This window comes from Dipteris shenzhenensis, chromosome 14 (assembly GCF_047967505.1).
Source record: "Dipteris shenzhenensis isolate YYH24624 ecotype China chromosome 14, Dip_SZ_1.0, whole genome shotgun sequence".
NCBI classification, from domain to species: domain Eukaryota; kingdom Viridiplantae; phylum Streptophyta; class Polypodiopsida; order Gleicheniales; family Dipteridaceae; genus Dipteris; species Dipteris shenzhenensis.
Genome location: NC_141609.1, coordinates 5,097,556 through 5,114,355, shown reverse-complemented (window position 1 = coordinate 5,114,355; position 16,800 = coordinate 5,097,556). Strand labels below are relative to the sequence as shown.

Here is a 16,800-nt window from a genome sequence, read left to right as displayed (position 1 = left end):
TCTATCCTCTGGGGAGGACATCGTTATATCAAAAATTGTATATAAAATGCTATCCTTGGGAGAGGACTCTTGGCACCACCTAGATAGAGGGGAGGCCTTGAGAATGTTCTAACTAGTGATTTGCTTACTGTTAATGCTGGGATTTTTCACAGTGTAAGCAAGGTCCTTTCTTCTTAGTGTCACTTTGATGATGATTATCTTTGTTATTGTGTTGACATTAAGAAGGAAACATCAAATCAATATTTGTGAATGAGATTTGGGAAATACCTATACCCAAATATTATCGATTACTATAGTACTCATATCAGGTGACCCCATGTTTATTTGTGACTCCTGCTTTGGTTTAGGACTGAATCGTGGATTTTGAAATTGTTTTTAATTTTTAGCCCAAAAAATAGTATCATCCTGATTATTCACTCTGCCTTTTGGTTTCCTCGGTAATGAGGTAGCTGTGAAGCTGAGTTGATGTGGGAGGTTTCTCTCTGTAACAAAGCTAGGTAGCTGCTGTGAAGCTGAGTTTTTGTGGGAGGTTTCTTTCTGTAACCAAGCTTGTCTATTGAGAAATCAACAACGTGTTGATCACTCCATGCATTGACAATTGATCTAGCAAGTCTTTAAGCTGATATAGATAAACATCCCTCTTGCATTCTAAGCCTACTATGCTTTCTTTTAATGACTAAAGCTTTTTGTGTACTAGCATCTTCGTATGTGGTTTAAAATGTTTTCCATGCTTCAGCTAGGGTTACAAGGTTCCTTAATGATCAAGTTTATGAGAGTTTGAGCCTGTTGGCTCTCCTCATCATAAATCCCAAATTTTCCCTTGGTCATATTTCAGTCCCAGCTATAAAATTTTCAAGCTTTGAGAACATTCTCAAGCTTGAATGTCAAGATACCAAAACTTGCCCTCAGTAATAGAAAAATCACTCTTTTCTTTTGGCTTTCTATTTGCGGAGGCATTGCAGTGAACCAGTGTAGGTCCGGGGCAGATTCCACATGTATTCTTTGCCTTTCTGTTGAGGAGTCTATTCAGCATTGCTTGTGGGACTACAGATAGGCGAAGATCATCTGAAAAGGGATAGATAGATTAGTAAGTACCTTCATGTGTTCCCCTTTCTTTATGACTTGGGGCTTGGTAGCTTGGCTTTCTCTATCTGGGCCTCAAGTGCTTTATGAGAGACATGACTCGTCCTGGGCTCTTTTGGTTCATTCGGTTGAGTTATGTTCACTGGATGACATTCTTGGCTGTCCATATAGACCTGTGCATCCCTTGTAGACAATTCATGGGACCATGGGTTGGCGAAGGAGCAGTGAAACAGAGAGCCCTGTTATCCGAACAGGGTGATGACCTCCTTGTGGCTTTGGCAGCGATCGAACAATCAAAGGCTGATTTACCAGCTGAAGGCCAGCAGGAATTTGGGCTCAGGCGGGAAGAGATAAATGAGCTGAGGGAAGTCAGAGAGGAAGTAGAGAAGAGGCTAGCAGCCTGGGAGGTCACAGCCAGCACTTGCTTTCAGGAGTGGTGTCATGGTTTTTAATCTATAGTTAAATTCTGTTATGAATTTCCTGCATTGGCTCTCTTATCTATCATGGTGTCTTTTAGATGTGTTGGTGCTTAGTGTTCACATGGAGGATGAAGGGTCTACTTTCAGTGTCTCCCTGACAATAAGGAGATAAAGAAAAAGGCTGATTTACAATAGTTCTGTAATCCTCAGTAATCAAGGTGCACCTTGCATGCCATATCCTCTATATGTAATGGTGAAAATGATTAATGAGATCATATTGTTACATTTTCCTGTAGTTAGACATCTCTTTGCATGTTCTCTGGAGTCTTGCAGGTTTTAAGTAACTTAATTCTTGTCTACGCTTCTTTAATCCCTCTATATTGCAAAGAATATACATATTGTCTGGGAAATGAGCTTCATGCTAAAGTATTTCATATGTGATCCAAGTTGCAATCTCCTTTCTATCATTTAAATGTCTAGAAAAAGAGTTTTTAATCTAATATGCAGGATTGTTATCAGGGTACAGAATCTTGTAGTCGGACTTGGATGTTCAAAGTATCCCAAAGGAAAGAGCAAGGCAAAAGTAGAACTCGCATTCTTAATCAACAAGAGCATGCTGAACCCATTGCAAGAGGCATCTTAAAAGCAAAATTGCAGGTCAATTGCTTTATGACTCTATCACATCTTTTATGTATTTTCTTGAGCATGGTATATAGAAACACGGGCTACAAGAGTCTATAACCTTTTAACTGTCATTAGATATGAAATCCTTACCAAAAGATTCCATAAATCCTCTGACTGAAATTTATTGCAGGGAATACTCAAAGGAAAAGGCAGTAAAGATGTAGGTCATATATTCAAGCACTTGGATCGCGATAAAAGTGGTTTGATTTCAACCATTTTAATGTGTGACTAATAAACTATATCAAAGTCTTTAAAATGCACTGGGAGGTGCAACTAAAAGCTTGAAGAAGTATGTGCTATTAATTTAACCCTCTCCTGATGCTATGGTCACGGATGGTGGACCATGTAATTTGCTTCTTGTTGCTGTATTTTTTAACGTGTTTCCATGGTCTTCAACTCATTTTCTTTATCACTCAAAGCGTCACCATGTCCTTGTTCCTCTTTTTTCTTCCATTTCTTTTCCAGTGTCCTATGCAACATCTTTTGCATCAATGGTGACTTCTCCACCATCCATGTTCTTCCCAACTACTTTTGCGCCATCCGTGACTTCTGCACCACCCATGTCCTTCCTGGCTACTGTCTCATCATTCGTGACTAGAGACTGAAGAGACATCATTTTTTGAAGCTCAAGTTAGATGTGGTCTCTGGTGACCTGAATGCAGAGGTCTAGTCAATTCCATTGGAATGTCCTTGAAAATACAAGCTATCGAATTCTGTCTTATTTTGCACATTCTATGAAATCCTCGGACAAGATGCAAAAACCTTTTTGATAAAGGTAAACGACCCACGAAGACAGTTCAAAGTTTACATATCTTTCATGAGGATAAAAGCATTACTTTGACCATGTGGCAGTCCACATTTGGCCCCCATGATTTGGTTTGGATGCATGGGATTCTTAATGGAAAGAGAGTTTGAGTAACGGTGGATGATAGTGCCTCTCATAGTTTCTTGCATTATTTGCTCCGTAAGAAATGTAGCTCACCAGTAAGTCCTAGTGCACATGAATATGTGGTATCGCTGGCCAAGGGTCAAGACTAAAAAGTTTGGTACATGATGGTTAATAATGTAAATTAGGAGATACAAGGATACAAAGATACTTCATTTCTAAAATTATGCCTCGCGACAGGACTGATGTAGTCCTAGGTAGGGGATGGCTTTATGGATTGGGCCATATTATACAAATGAGCTATTTAAATAACTCCCTTACTTTTGAGAAGGATGGAGAGTTGATCCATCTTCATGATGAACATGGTATTCGTGACGCTTCTCTCATTAGTTGTATGAAATTGGAGCACTTACTCGAACATGATAATTTCTTTTGTGAGCATTTCTTTATTGCTCGAAGTTCTCTGCATTTTTGTGAAATGAAAAATGAAAAGGTTCAAATATTGTTACATAAGTTTATTGATGTTTATTGTGAAATGTGCACAGGCACAAGTGTTCTATGTACAAGGTTTCTTGGATGAGAGCTGGTTCTCTAGGTATGAGACTACTATACAAAGCATCAACTAGTTTAAGGGTTAGGGTTTCATAGATGGCCATGATGAGATTATGACTAAGGGAAAATTCAATACTCGTGCATCCAGTTTTCAATGCTAGTATGGGTTTTCTCATATACAACTTTGCCACAAAGTTGGCATGTTGTGGCTCTTGTATTGTGGACATGAAAATAAGGGATCATGCTCTTAACCGATTGGTTAACAATATGCCACTGCTGGTTAGTGATGTCATTTGATGGATAGTGTCAAGTCCATAGAGCCAGGATTGTGCCTTGGGTCCAAATAGGCCCAAGATGGTTGTAAAAGAATGAGGAAAGAGAGTGGTATAAAGGGAATAGGGTTGGCCCTCCCTTCAAAAGGTGACATGTATAAAAGACCAAGTGGTTGACTTTGGTCTTCATTATTGGATGCACAAGTTTGGAATACAAGCTCCCTCTTCTCTTCCAAGAGTGTTTTTGGGTGTTCTCTTGTTTCCTTTGTAGTGCCTTTGTGTTTGCCACTCCATCCCCATTCATTCTTCTCCTCCCCTTCTCCCCTCTCCCTTTTCCCTCGTGGAAACACATTGCAACAATCTGGGAGGCGCTTGAGTGACACTTGCAGACGGCTCGTGCTTTGCATTGCTCTCACAAGGAGTAGCTTGGAGTGGAGGATTTATTGGCATTCCTTCAAGATCCCCACGACACGTGGGTCACCGTTGAGACCACACATCTTTGGCACCGCTGCCGGGAAGTTCAAGGTATGCTTTTGCATTGCAATTACTTTCTCTCGTCATCTACCCATTGCTCATTGTTTCAAGCTTAACTTGGAGCTTTGTTAGTGGAGTTGTAGGAGAAGTGTGAGTTTAGGAAGAGAAAAGAAGCAGCAGTCATTTTCTTTTTGGAAAGCATTTTGGATCATTTGAAGCTTGCTTTTCATGTTTTTTAGTGTTTTGAGTTGGTAGGAGGATAGTTTGGAAGATTGCCAAGGAGTGTATTGTGTCAAAACTCACAAAAAACAACCAAGAATGAGAAATCATGCTGAAAATCGAAATAGTTTTGAGTGTTGACAGTCACCTCTTCAAGAAGATTCTCATTTTGCATTCAAATGTTGTTTTTCTTTCTTGTTTTTTACATTGAGTAGGTAGATGAGGTAGTTTAGCATCCTCCTATCACAAAAAAACCTGAACAGAAACTTCAAAATCAGAAAAAATAATCAAAAACCAGTGGGTGAAATTGCGAGTTCCTATCCCCACAATCCGTTGCCATAGCTCGCTATCCCCATGACTCGTTGCCTTAGGCCTCTATCCCGCCGGTCAAACATGCGTTGATCCAGTGCCATAACACTATCCCTCCGGACTGACATATGTCAGCACCTTACCCGCCGTCCTAATTAATTACTGTCAGTCAGCTATCCCGCTGGTCAAATAGGCGTTGAGTCGGCACCATAATGCTATCCATCCAGATTGTTTTCTTAACTCTATCCCATCGGGTCGGTGCCTTAGCTGTATTCCGCCAGTTGTTGCTTTAACTCTATCCCGTTGGTCGTTGCCTTAGCACTATCCCACCGGTCGTTGCCTTAGCACTATTCTGCTGGGTCGTTTCCTTAGCACTATTCTGCCGGTCCCACCGGTCGTTGCCTTAGCTCTATCCTGTCGTCTAGAGGGATAGCTTTGGGAACACAAAAAAATAAAAAAAAGCAAGGGTGTAAGTGTAACGTAGCACCTGAGAATTGGGGCCTCGAGCATTGGGAAATGATAAAATTTGCATGCAAATTGCATTGAAATAAACTCCATTTTTCAATAAGCCACAAGGGGGCAGCCCCTTGACCCTGCATCAAGGCGGGCTCAACCTAGAATTGGAGCCTCAATTGTGCCAATGAACACATGATCTTGAGATCAAGAAGAGTCCTACAAGCTCACCCTGAGCCTGGCCTCAAATACCATCTTGTCGAACTCCATACCTAGCTTGGCATCCTTAGGGTGAGCAAGCTCAAAAGTTGGTTCTCACTTCTTGCAAGAACCACCACTAGGTGAATTATGTAGCTCGGCAGAGTCCATTAGTCAGGATGGAGACATAGGTGAACCCTCCAATGATAGAGCCTCAGTGGCTCTGAACTCCATCCCCAAGATCTCCACTCTCCTACCCCATAGCTAGATTAAGGGAAACCTTTTCCAATATCATGGGAAGGTTTGGATTGACAGACCCAGCAGAATTACTAAACCCGTTTGCTAGGTAGACCAAGGCAATGATAGAGCCTCAAATGGCAGCCCAACCACCAATATCACAAGCAATACTCGGGGAACCAAGTCCCATGATACCTACTGGCAATCAATCCCCATTGTATCAATTCTTTGATGATAGACAGTCCTATGGGGATGGATTTGGACCCAGATTCTCACAAGGGTCCCAAATGCTAGAACAAAGGGGGCTGAGGAGTAACCTTGAAAGCCCACAATTAAGACCCTCCACCTTAGAAGCCCTATAATTCCTCCTTGGCAACAAAACATGGGAGATATTCCCTACCCAACTACTGCTCCTTATAGGCCTATGCCGGCAGGGAACATACCACTCCCTAGAGGACCTCCAGTCCAACTTATTAGGTTCAACTCATTTAGGTTCAACTCAACCCAAGTCACATTGCAAATGTCTAGTGGGCATGGATCCCAACTTTGTGCCATAAAATCCATGGAATCCTTCATCAAGACCACCAAACAATGTACGGCGGGACAGGGCCCACCTTTCCACAACCTCCTCTTGTACCGCAAACGGTCCTTATAGATGAAGCTATGAGAATCCTAGTGCAAGCACTAGGAAGGGGAGCCGCTGCTCCACCACCAATGTTTCCAGGAAGGGATACCAACCCCTCAATGAGCAAGCTTGTTACAATCTCCAAGCTAATCACCAAGTTTCTAGGAGAAGGAGACCTAGTCCCTCATGTTGAGAGATTTGAACAAATCTGTGAGACCTTTGGTGATATCGGGGATCTAGACAAGGTCAATGCATTTGGCTTGAGTCTTGATGGCAAGGCTGGACAATGGTTTAAAGCCTTAAACCCTGAGGAGAAAATAAATTGGGACACCTTGCGTAAATCTTTCATTGTGGGGTTTGCCCCCAGTGGTCTCAAGTGGAGCCCGATTAACCAGCTTTATGAGGTGAAGCAGAAGGAGACTTAATCCTTAAGAGACTATACTGCCAGGATTAAACATTTGAACTCTTGATGTGAACCCCATGAGATGTTGAGTGATGCACAGCTTCTGCCACGCTTTCTCATAGGGCTAGGGAATGCTAAACTCCATGATCATCTGTTTGCTATGAATCCCACATCGTTTGAGCTATGTAGCAAGATGGCGATACGCCTAGGGGATAACCTGAGGGAAAAGCCCTAGAAGGATAAATCCTTAGTTTCCTCTGATATGTCTCAAACGACAAAGGATTCAACCTCAGAAGCAACTAAGGATGCAAGCATGATGACCGAGGTGCTAAACATGGAAGAGTTAGCCACCGATTTATTAAACAACAATGGAAGATAGAAGCATTAAAAGAGGCTCCTAGCAACCCCCATCTATTTCCATGAAGAGATAACGGATGTTGTGGGGTATGCAATGGATTAAGAGGCTCCTAGCAACCCCCATCTATTTCCACGAAGAGATAACGTATGTTGTGGGGTATGCAACCATCCCACTAACGAGTGGGGTATGCAACCATCCCACTAACGAGTGCCCTTGTCTTAGACAAGGCCAACACTCTATTATGCCCATTGTGTTCGTTGGGAAAATCGCAACACATCCCAATGTCGTTATCCTAGGGTGATTCCTCCATCCATGTATCAACAAAGGCCACGGCTAACATTGCCTGCAGTGCCCAATCCGTCCAAACAGGCACAATTGGAATTACAAGAAGCCACATCAGCCAATAGGGCAATTTAGGGCTCAAAATATTCCATTATTCTTGCCAGTACGGGGACCTCAAACACCACCACCATGAATTAGTCCCCTGAATCAAGTATTGGTGGAAGAGCTACCTAGTGGTTGGGGAGACCCCAAACCTACCTTTAGTAGAAACAACTATCCCCAATATACTGACAATGCAAATCGGTCCAACATTATAAGTCACTACATTATACAGGATGACCAATACATTTCGACTACCAAACGACACCGATTCCTCAAACAATGAGAGATAGGAACAACTTGACCAAGACATAACCCATTCAATGCCATATGTGTTGAAGGCCACATCCAGCCAATGAGTGTCCATATAAGGGGCAATCTAAGTAGCCGATCACATGTGCATCAACATCTAATACACCACCGTCATTGTGCACTAGGTGTGGTGTGGACCATCTTTTTAAGGATTGCTCGATGAGAAGGCCATCTAAGACTACAAAGCCTTAACTTGTTGCTAAGTGTTGAAAGAGGCCGCATATCAGCGGTATCCTTGAATGTAATCACGAGGTTGCAAGCTAAAGCCCTTAATAAAGAGCTTCACAAACAAGCCAAAAGGGATAAAGCTAGCACGTCACAGCCTAGGGAGGCAGCTGAATCAGCACGAGTAAGCCCCAAGGGTGCAACGAAGATTGGGAAATGACACAATAAGGTTATCATCCAAGGAACAATAAGGGCCTCAGCCCATGGTCAAGCCACAACACCTAAGGGTCACGGTGAATATCCCAACCCATGGGTGGGGAAACAATGTCTCACTGAGGCGCAAAAATTGGTACGCAAGTGCCAAGAGGAATGTGAGCAGGGGCTCAAGGCAAGCAAGAGTACTGATACAATTCATCCAAGACATGAGATAAACACTCGAGCCTCAAAAGCCAACAGAGGCTCAAGGCAAGCAAGAGTGCTGATACAACTCATCCAAGACATGAGATAAACACTCGAGCAAATAGTTAAAAGGGTAAATGAAGAAGGTGTGTTATGCCCTGAGCCACCCTATTGTAACAGATGTTTGAAGAAGACCTTGCCTTGCAACAACTAAAGGGGGATGACAACATGTCCTTATATGGCTTAGAAGAGTCGGAATCAATAGGCAGGGAACCTATCACTAGTCCTCGAGACACCGTAGGATTAGCCTCATTCCTATCCATTGAGATCAAGATGACCATCGCGACACTATTACGGGGTAATCCTACTCTATGGAGAGACCTCTCGGATTGGATGAATGGGCAAATAGTGACACCCCAATCCACTAATCGTGAGAATGTTGAATCTTCCAATCAGGCTCACCTTCCAAGGGTGCCAGTCAATAAACTGGGCCAATACTTTGAGAGTGATGACACGAATGCAGACCCACCGATCAGAAAGCTATGGCAATCTTAGACAGAGGAGCAGGTGTTAGCATCATCATCATGAAACAATGTTGGGAAAAGTGAAAAAGTCCCGACAGAGAGAGTACTTCCTTGGTAGTTAAATTAGCTGATGGAGGCATGGCTCATCCCGTAGGAGTACTCAAGGACATTCAAATCAAAACCTTTGGTCTCACATATTGAGTGTGCCTTGTTATAATGGATTTTCAAAACAACCTTGGGTATGAGGCTATACTAGGGAGACCTTTCTTGCGCATGGCAGGATTGATCCATGATTGGTGCTCCAACAACATTTATCTAAGGAAAGATCATCAAGTCGTGAGGATTGATCTCCAAACATGGAAGGCTCACACTATGTTCGGAAATCTATTTGCAATTGAATCGGATACCACCAATAGGTTTGTGTCGGTAAAGATGGTTTAAAAAAATAAGAAAGAGGACAATGAGAACAGTCCTGATGAACCTTGGTGTGCTCCTTTATCAAAACTAGAAGACTCACTTAATTGGATGCATACACTGGTGGCAATAGATCTACCAACTACTAAGAGTACTCAAACAATGCACCTTGATGATGAACAACTTAATTCCATTACACCTTTTTACACCATAAGAGCGGTACTACCTAATCAAGTTGAGCTAGGAATTGGCAATGCCATTGATCCTAATGAGATGGATATGACTCCATCTCAACTTTGGGTAGAGTTGACATCAGCAGGTGCAACATGCTGAATACAAGCCATGGTAGATTGGCGAGTAAGCCACAACCTCATCTCCTGGGAGACATTAAAGCACCTTGGCTAGATACACCTTGAAGTATGTGATTCTAAAATTTAATCCAAAGAGGGTACCTCTATTAAGGTTATTGGTTCTTTAACGTTGAATGTTTCCTTGGACAATTACGTTGTGCCTTGCAAGTTTTTTGTAACTTCTACAAGTACCTTAACGGAAGCCGACATTCTTGGTAAAAGATGGATGCAAGACACTTACAAAGGGTTATTTGGTAATGAGTTAACCCAACAAGATGTGCTAAGAACTACCAACTGGCCCAACATTCAAGCATCAATATCCACTTCCACTTCTCAACCTTGGTAAGCACCTCACCAACAAAGAAAACCAAGAAGAAGAGCAACCAAGCGAGTGTGGGTCTGAAAGGATCTACTACAAGCCCAAGGGTACTTTGAAGGTGAATCATATATTTGGGTTCCAGCAAAACCTCGACATCAAAAGCCACCCCATTATGTAAACAACAAACCTCGACATCAAAGGACCAAACGATGCCATCCAAAAAGGAAGGTACAATACTGTTGGGTTCCCACAAGACTACTAGAGCCCATGGATATTACCTTGGAAACACTTATATTTGGGTACCCAAGGTACTTAGTGCAACAAGAGTACCTCCATTACCTTCAAGCAACAACGATAAGGTGCTAAATAAAGAGCAAAAGAAGAAATGGAGGCTCAAGACTCTAAAATCTTCATCCTCAACAAATGAGAAGCAAACAACTTCTTTGGGCCTATCGTGCCAAGTTTCACCAAAATTTGATGGGCTGCTTGCACATCAAAACACGCATGCTTTGTTCACAAATTTGAAAGGGTCTGACAAGGTTGAAGAGGCAGATCTAAATTGTGATCAAATTAGAAGCTTCTTATTTGGATCTTGGCGTTGAAAACTCTCTTTCGGGTTGCAAATCTGCTGTCTTCTATGATTCGCCAATGTCTATCTCTAATCGAGTAGTTATTTGGATCATTGCCACTAAGGAAAGTGGCAAGGTTGACTCTGATACCACTATAATTGGACTAGAAACCCTAAAACGAACTGGTAATCAGCCTTGCAACCCTAAAATGAATTGGTAATCAGCCCAAAAACCCCAAAAAGGAATCTCTTTTGGTAGAAACACAGCTTGGATCCTCAATTCGCAACAGATGATCACCAAGATAGATTTTGAATTTCATAGATAACAGGGAAAAACAATATCTAATAGCTTCATCTGACAAGGAGCAGCAACATATTTCTTCTGGGAAACAAAACAAACTGAGAGAGGGAGGAAAGGATACAGAACACACATACTAGGGTCCCGAAATAAGGGCTGGACCCCCTCGAAGGTCTTTATTGCATTTGTTTAAGATTTTTACAACTAGCTCATAAAAGAGCATTGGGAGCCCTGAGGCCCTTGTTTTATAGACTTGGGCTAGCAAAAAGCTAGACCTGCTTTTACTAGCTACTTTTTGCAAAAATAGACTTTCTTGCTTTTTGCCCACCGTGGGGACACTTTTCAAGCCTTTTCTAGAAGCCCGTGGGGTCTTCTTTAATGGTGCCATCTTCTTGGTTCTTTTTGGCCTTGCGGGACCTACTTTTTGGCATGTGCTCCATCATTTGTGAGCTTTTTTGCACTCTTTCAAGGCCTACACAATCGCCAACACTTTAACATATTAAGGTTAGCGAAATGCATGCATTCCTAATTCTTAGACTAATCCTAGTCCCTTGTGGAATGTGTACATCACAGTGCAGTGATGGGGGTTGTAACAGTGGTATTAGAGACTGAGATTCGAGCTTGTCAAGAGGGCTGGATTATCTGGATAGCTGCATGAGCAAGTGTTTACAAGGTTCACGCGTCGTCAAGTCTATGGTGGCAGTTTCAATTCTTGGTGCTGATGATGTGTTGCAATAGTTGAGACAAATTGCACTTAGTGTATTGCTGACTGTGATTGCAGTATGCTTCCCTGCATTGCCTTTTCTAGATATAGTTCAGGATCCACACCCACCACCATTAACAGTTCTCCCATCTGATGTACTCTCTTGAATTTATCTCAATTTCATGTTGGGGTGAGTTGATTTTCTCTCTCCACATGATATATTTACTAAAACCTCTGTTTTCATACATTATAATAATGTTTCATATTCCACAAAGCATTTCTTCCTAAACATTCCATCAATGTATTTCATTGGTTTTTCCCCCCCAAAGAAAAGACTTCTATTATGTATGCATGTATTTCATGTCTTCTATGATCTTGAGAAACATGTCATAGTTAGATGTTTGAGAAGACCTTATTTCTTAATGCAAAGATACTTTAACATACTTGTTTCTGTTTTCCTAGTTTGTGAACATTATAGTTTTCCTACTCTTTGATTCTTCTATGATATAACTTTGGCTTCTCATAGATTTGCAATCACATTGTATTGGAACATGAAAAACAGTGTGCTGTGTTTTTGTAGGTAAGCTAACAATTGAAGAAATTCACAGAGCATTCAAAACTTTACAAGTGGAACTGAATCCTTTGGAGCTGACGTCATTAGCTACTGCCTTTGATACCGACATTGATGGTGAGAATCATGCATGCTGAAATGACGATTAGTTATACCCTAGGTTCATATTGATTACATTTAACTAAATGATGGCTGTATTTTTAGCTAAAAATAAGATGCTCAGATGTAGTTACAATTCAAGTTTCCTATTCCTGAGCTGCTTAACTTGCATGTGTTGTCAAGCTTCCAAACTAGAGTATTTTGGCAAGCTTGAAGACACATGAGAAAATAGGGCTCCATTTTAAGAAGCACCTTCCTGCTGGATCTGCCCTTCCCTACGATTATTCTTACCTTAGTACCGTGCTCTCTCTAGCTGCTTATTTTCTTGCCACTACAGCTGGGTGCTCCTCCTCCCTGTGTAGTGGCACCTTTATTTCTGTGATATTCTCCCACTGTTGGGTTTTCTCAAGCACTTTATTATTTTATGCCTATTTTTGTTGTTTGTGCAAGTTCATTTATGATTTTGTTCAGATTTTGATTTTTGGGGGTTTACCTTCTTTCTTGCCTTTATATTGACTGCATCTTTGTACTTTCATCCTTTTTTGTTACTTGGATTTTCCAAAAATGGCTTTTTCCATTTTCCATAAAAAATAATTTACTGTCAAAAGAAAACACAGTGGGACCAGCAGGTCAAAACTTTAAGACAAACAATACGGCAGCGTGGAGGACACAGTAAATGGGGTCTCTATTTTGAACAATGTCAAGAACGAACCATGGTAATAGATGAATCCACTGCACAACGTTGAGAGTAGATTTGTCAAAGCAGTCTCGTGTGGCCTATGAGTCCCATCTCACTATAAGGAACCTATATGTGATAAATTCTGCACCTTTGTTCTTAGAACAACCTCAATGCAGCAAATTCTTCAAGTTATGATAGAGGATAATGATCCCCCAGAGTAACCATCTAAGGAGTGGCCACCTTCTACTTATGCACTAGTCCACTTAGGGCAATTAGCGAACCTAGGACCTAGGACTAATAATAGCTGTCCTAGCTATCCTAACTAGGTACTACTAGGCCTTAACCAATGACCACTATCTTATTTCTAATCTTCCTAAGCTAAGGTGTCCCCCCTTGGGAGTAATACCACATCTTATCATCGATGCAACATTTCCTTTCCCTTAAGAAGGGTTGATATTCTGGACACTAATGTTATGAAACTGCTTTTTGACTTTGCTTACACTTTCCCATGTAGCATTGGACCATCTTTCCAATTTACTGAACGTGTTCGAATAACCGTATGATGTGTAAGCTTTCCTTTAATGTCAAGAATTCTCTTTTGAGTTTGTTTACACTTTACCATGTAGCATTGAACCATCTTTTTACTTTATTGAATATTTTCGAATAATTGTATGACGTCTACACTTTTCTTCAATGTAAAGAATTTTTTTTTGGTTCGTGTGGAAGCATTGGGTTCAATTAATTCTATGAGAAGTTATTCTCCTACCAAGCTATATCACCTTCAAGCAGTCAGTTTTGGAAATGAGTAACTTGAAATATTGGATGCACTCAACATTCTTCTGGCAAGGCTAACTTGTAAGCAAGCTTACCAATTCGTCGAAGTATTGTGAGCAGACCACAAGACTACGGATATAACTTAGGACATTCACCACTCTTTAGGATCTCTCAAATAAAGTCTTTCTCCTCCTTCAAATTCTACCTTGTGTATGTGGGTTTACATAATTTTTAGCTCCATCTTGAGCTTTCTTAATACTTCTTGGGCATGTCACGTCTGATGCATGTCCTAGAACAAGTCTTTGTCTGCTTGTACCCTTTCTCTCTCAAGCCTTACAGATGGTGGAGCTCTAGGCTGAAATCCATACATTAGCATGACCTGTAGTTGAATGATTTGCACTCCTATAGGCAAACTCTAAAATCGAAAGATACTCTTTGTAGTTTGTCTGCCATTTGCTAACATCAGCACACAACACATCTTCCCAAGGTTTGATTGGTTCATTCTGGCTGACCATCCAACTACCGAAATTCTCCAAAATTGGCTATCAAATTTACTATCCGGGCCACCAACGATACCAATAGGTAAACCATAACCCGAAAACTTTGACGACAAACAATCTTGCCAACATTGCAATTGGAGCAATGCAAGTTGAACAAATGGGCTTTCATAAGGTACTCTAATAACTGCCGCTCTACTTCTTCCTCTTCCATTTTACTTGAAAGGTAAGGTGCCTTGGCTGACTCATGGAGTATGCTCTAACTTGTAGATTTAAAGGTGGCCCTTCTAGACATAGTGAGGTACACTGTTAGATTCTTAGAGGTGACTTCACAACACGGAGCTTGTGGAGGACGAGGATGGAGGCACTTCCTTCTAGATACCCTGAGAGAGAAAGAAAGAAAGAAAGTTGATTAAAGTCTACTGAAGACCGATGGGTCTATGAGACTGATAGAAAACCTGATACAATGAGCAAAAGGGTGGAGCTACTAAGTGAGCATCCTAACTTATGCTAGAAAACTGTGTAGACATAGTCAATGTCATCATCAGACATATCACCATAGTCATAGTCCTTCCTGGCATCATCATTATCATATAACAGATGCAATCTGATCCGATACCATAAAATACAATGCAGCACACACATGGCATGAAACATCAAGGTATGCCTAGTGCTAGGCAGTGTAGGCAAGAAGCCCGTGATAGATCTTTGTCTACTGTCGGGAGGACTAGTCCGTCGTACCCTCCTAGCAACTACTCCATGCCTAATAAGCACCACAGTAACCCCTGTTGATCGTATCATAGGTCTGAAAATAGATGAGATGTCAACAACTAGCATGATCTATGTGTCTGTCCTTTGTCGAGTGTGCCGTGTCTTGGTCTCGAGGTCTCTGCCTCTCCTGGTATCTGTGATCAGGGGGCAGCATGCTCTGGTTGGAAGAACTCTCTGATCACACTTTGAGATGGGTCAGATAAGGCCTCTTGCCCCTGTCTCTGTGATCTGATGTGATCTCTATGTCGGACCGCCTCCTCATGAATGAAAGCGGTGAGGCACCTCTGATCCGGGTATGAGAGAAGTCTGGAAAGGCTCCCGAATCCATCTCTAAAAAGGCAGAGGTATCATTCATGGATCTCGTAGTAGACTTGGCAATAGAAGACGAAGTGCTTCTTTGACTGGACCTCATGCCGCTCACATTATGTGTAGAACGATTCTCTCTAGGAATCCCCTCTGCTTGTCCACTCTTGATACAGAGTCGGTGTGACGACACATGGAACTGTCCAATGGCAATCCTAAGTGAGTGTGATAGGTGGATCTGAGTGTACCCTGGCGGGATAATGAAACCCTCCTCGGAGATGTGTAAGTAGTGGTCCCGATAGAAGCTAAGCTTCACAGGAAGCTCTGTCTATGCCAACTAGGTCTTGAATGTGTGTAACTGTAAAAGATCCTCTCGGACGATCGGGTTGAACTTGTTGCCCTGAAACGTCAATATTGTACTGGAAAGGTGGCAGCCTGTCTATATGGAAACCGAGTCTTTCAAACCATCTGCATGTGTGTGCATACCAGCATCTCCTATCACCCTGAGCTGCTAATGCCATAGAAGAGGCTAGCGCCAACCAAGGTAATTTGCGTCGCCCTGTATTACATGAACCATAATCTTGCACCCAGTATAGATAAGTGATAGTTTCGAATGCCGCATCTAACTGCAATGGAGAAGCCCCGACCTCAACCCGAATGATTTGATGGGGGATAGATGGCTTACTGCGGATCATCCGTGATAACAAGAGAACCTCTAATCTCTCCACTCGAGTCCACTCTATATCAGATAGGTCTGGCCACTAGCAAGGGCTGCCAAACACATGTCCGCAGGTCAAACCAAGGAGTCAAAAATGAGAACCTTGGTCCATGGATCTTGGAAATGCAAATGGACGCACTGTCACTCCAGTTGGGCAAGCGAGACGTATCCTCTACTTAGGCGGGCCTGCACGCCGGTCTCATCGTGAAGATAGGGCCAGAAAATAGAATGCCCAGGTATGTGTATGATGAGACAATATCAACTTGTGACCCGTCAAAAGTAAACTGCTCTATGTGTGCAGTTGCTCTGGAGGTGTTGAAGATCATAACCTTGGTTTTACACAGGTTGGCCTTCAAGTCATGGGACTCACAAAAGGCCAGTGGTGCATTTAGGTGTCTCTGGAGCCCCTCAGCGAACAAAGATAATAGCACCACATCATCAGCATATAATAAAATCTGAAGCATGTAACCGGCAAGAGAGCATTCAGCTCCTTCTAAGGTCCTCCTAAAAGACTCAAGCTCGTCTATATTAAGGCCAAACAAGGTCCGCCGCCTATGAGTGACAGACACTCGTAATATGCCAGCATTAGTGAGATCTATGTCGGGAAGTAGAATTGCATCCTCTCGGAAATCTAGTAGTGGCACTTGACGTGCTCCCATCCTCACATTGAAGTCTCCAACTAGGAGAACATCTCTGCGGCTCGATAAAAATGATATCCTGGTGGAGAGGTGTGTATGGTGACATCTCAGCCTCCTTCCACACTGCCCTGGCAAAGTTTGATGT

The 16,800-nt window shown here is 42.1% G+C and overlaps 1 protein-coding gene across 1 annotated transcript in view; it reads left to right on the top strand.

The window, feature by feature from the left end:
• Nucleotides 1-16,800, top strand: part of LOC147894099 (uncharacterized) — an 86,817-nt gene that overhangs the window by 64,834 nt on the left and 5,183 nt on the right. The window contains exons 10-12 of the mRNA XM_087384638.1: nucleotides 2,022-2,159; nucleotides 2,317-2,386; nucleotides 12,186-12,293. Coding sequence (XP_087240764.1) covers nucleotides 2,022-2,159; nucleotides 2,317-2,386; nucleotides 12,186-12,293 — 316 coding nt within the window. The remainder of the gene's footprint in view (nucleotides 1-2,021; nucleotides 2,160-2,316; nucleotides 2,387-12,185; nucleotides 12,294-16,800) is intronic.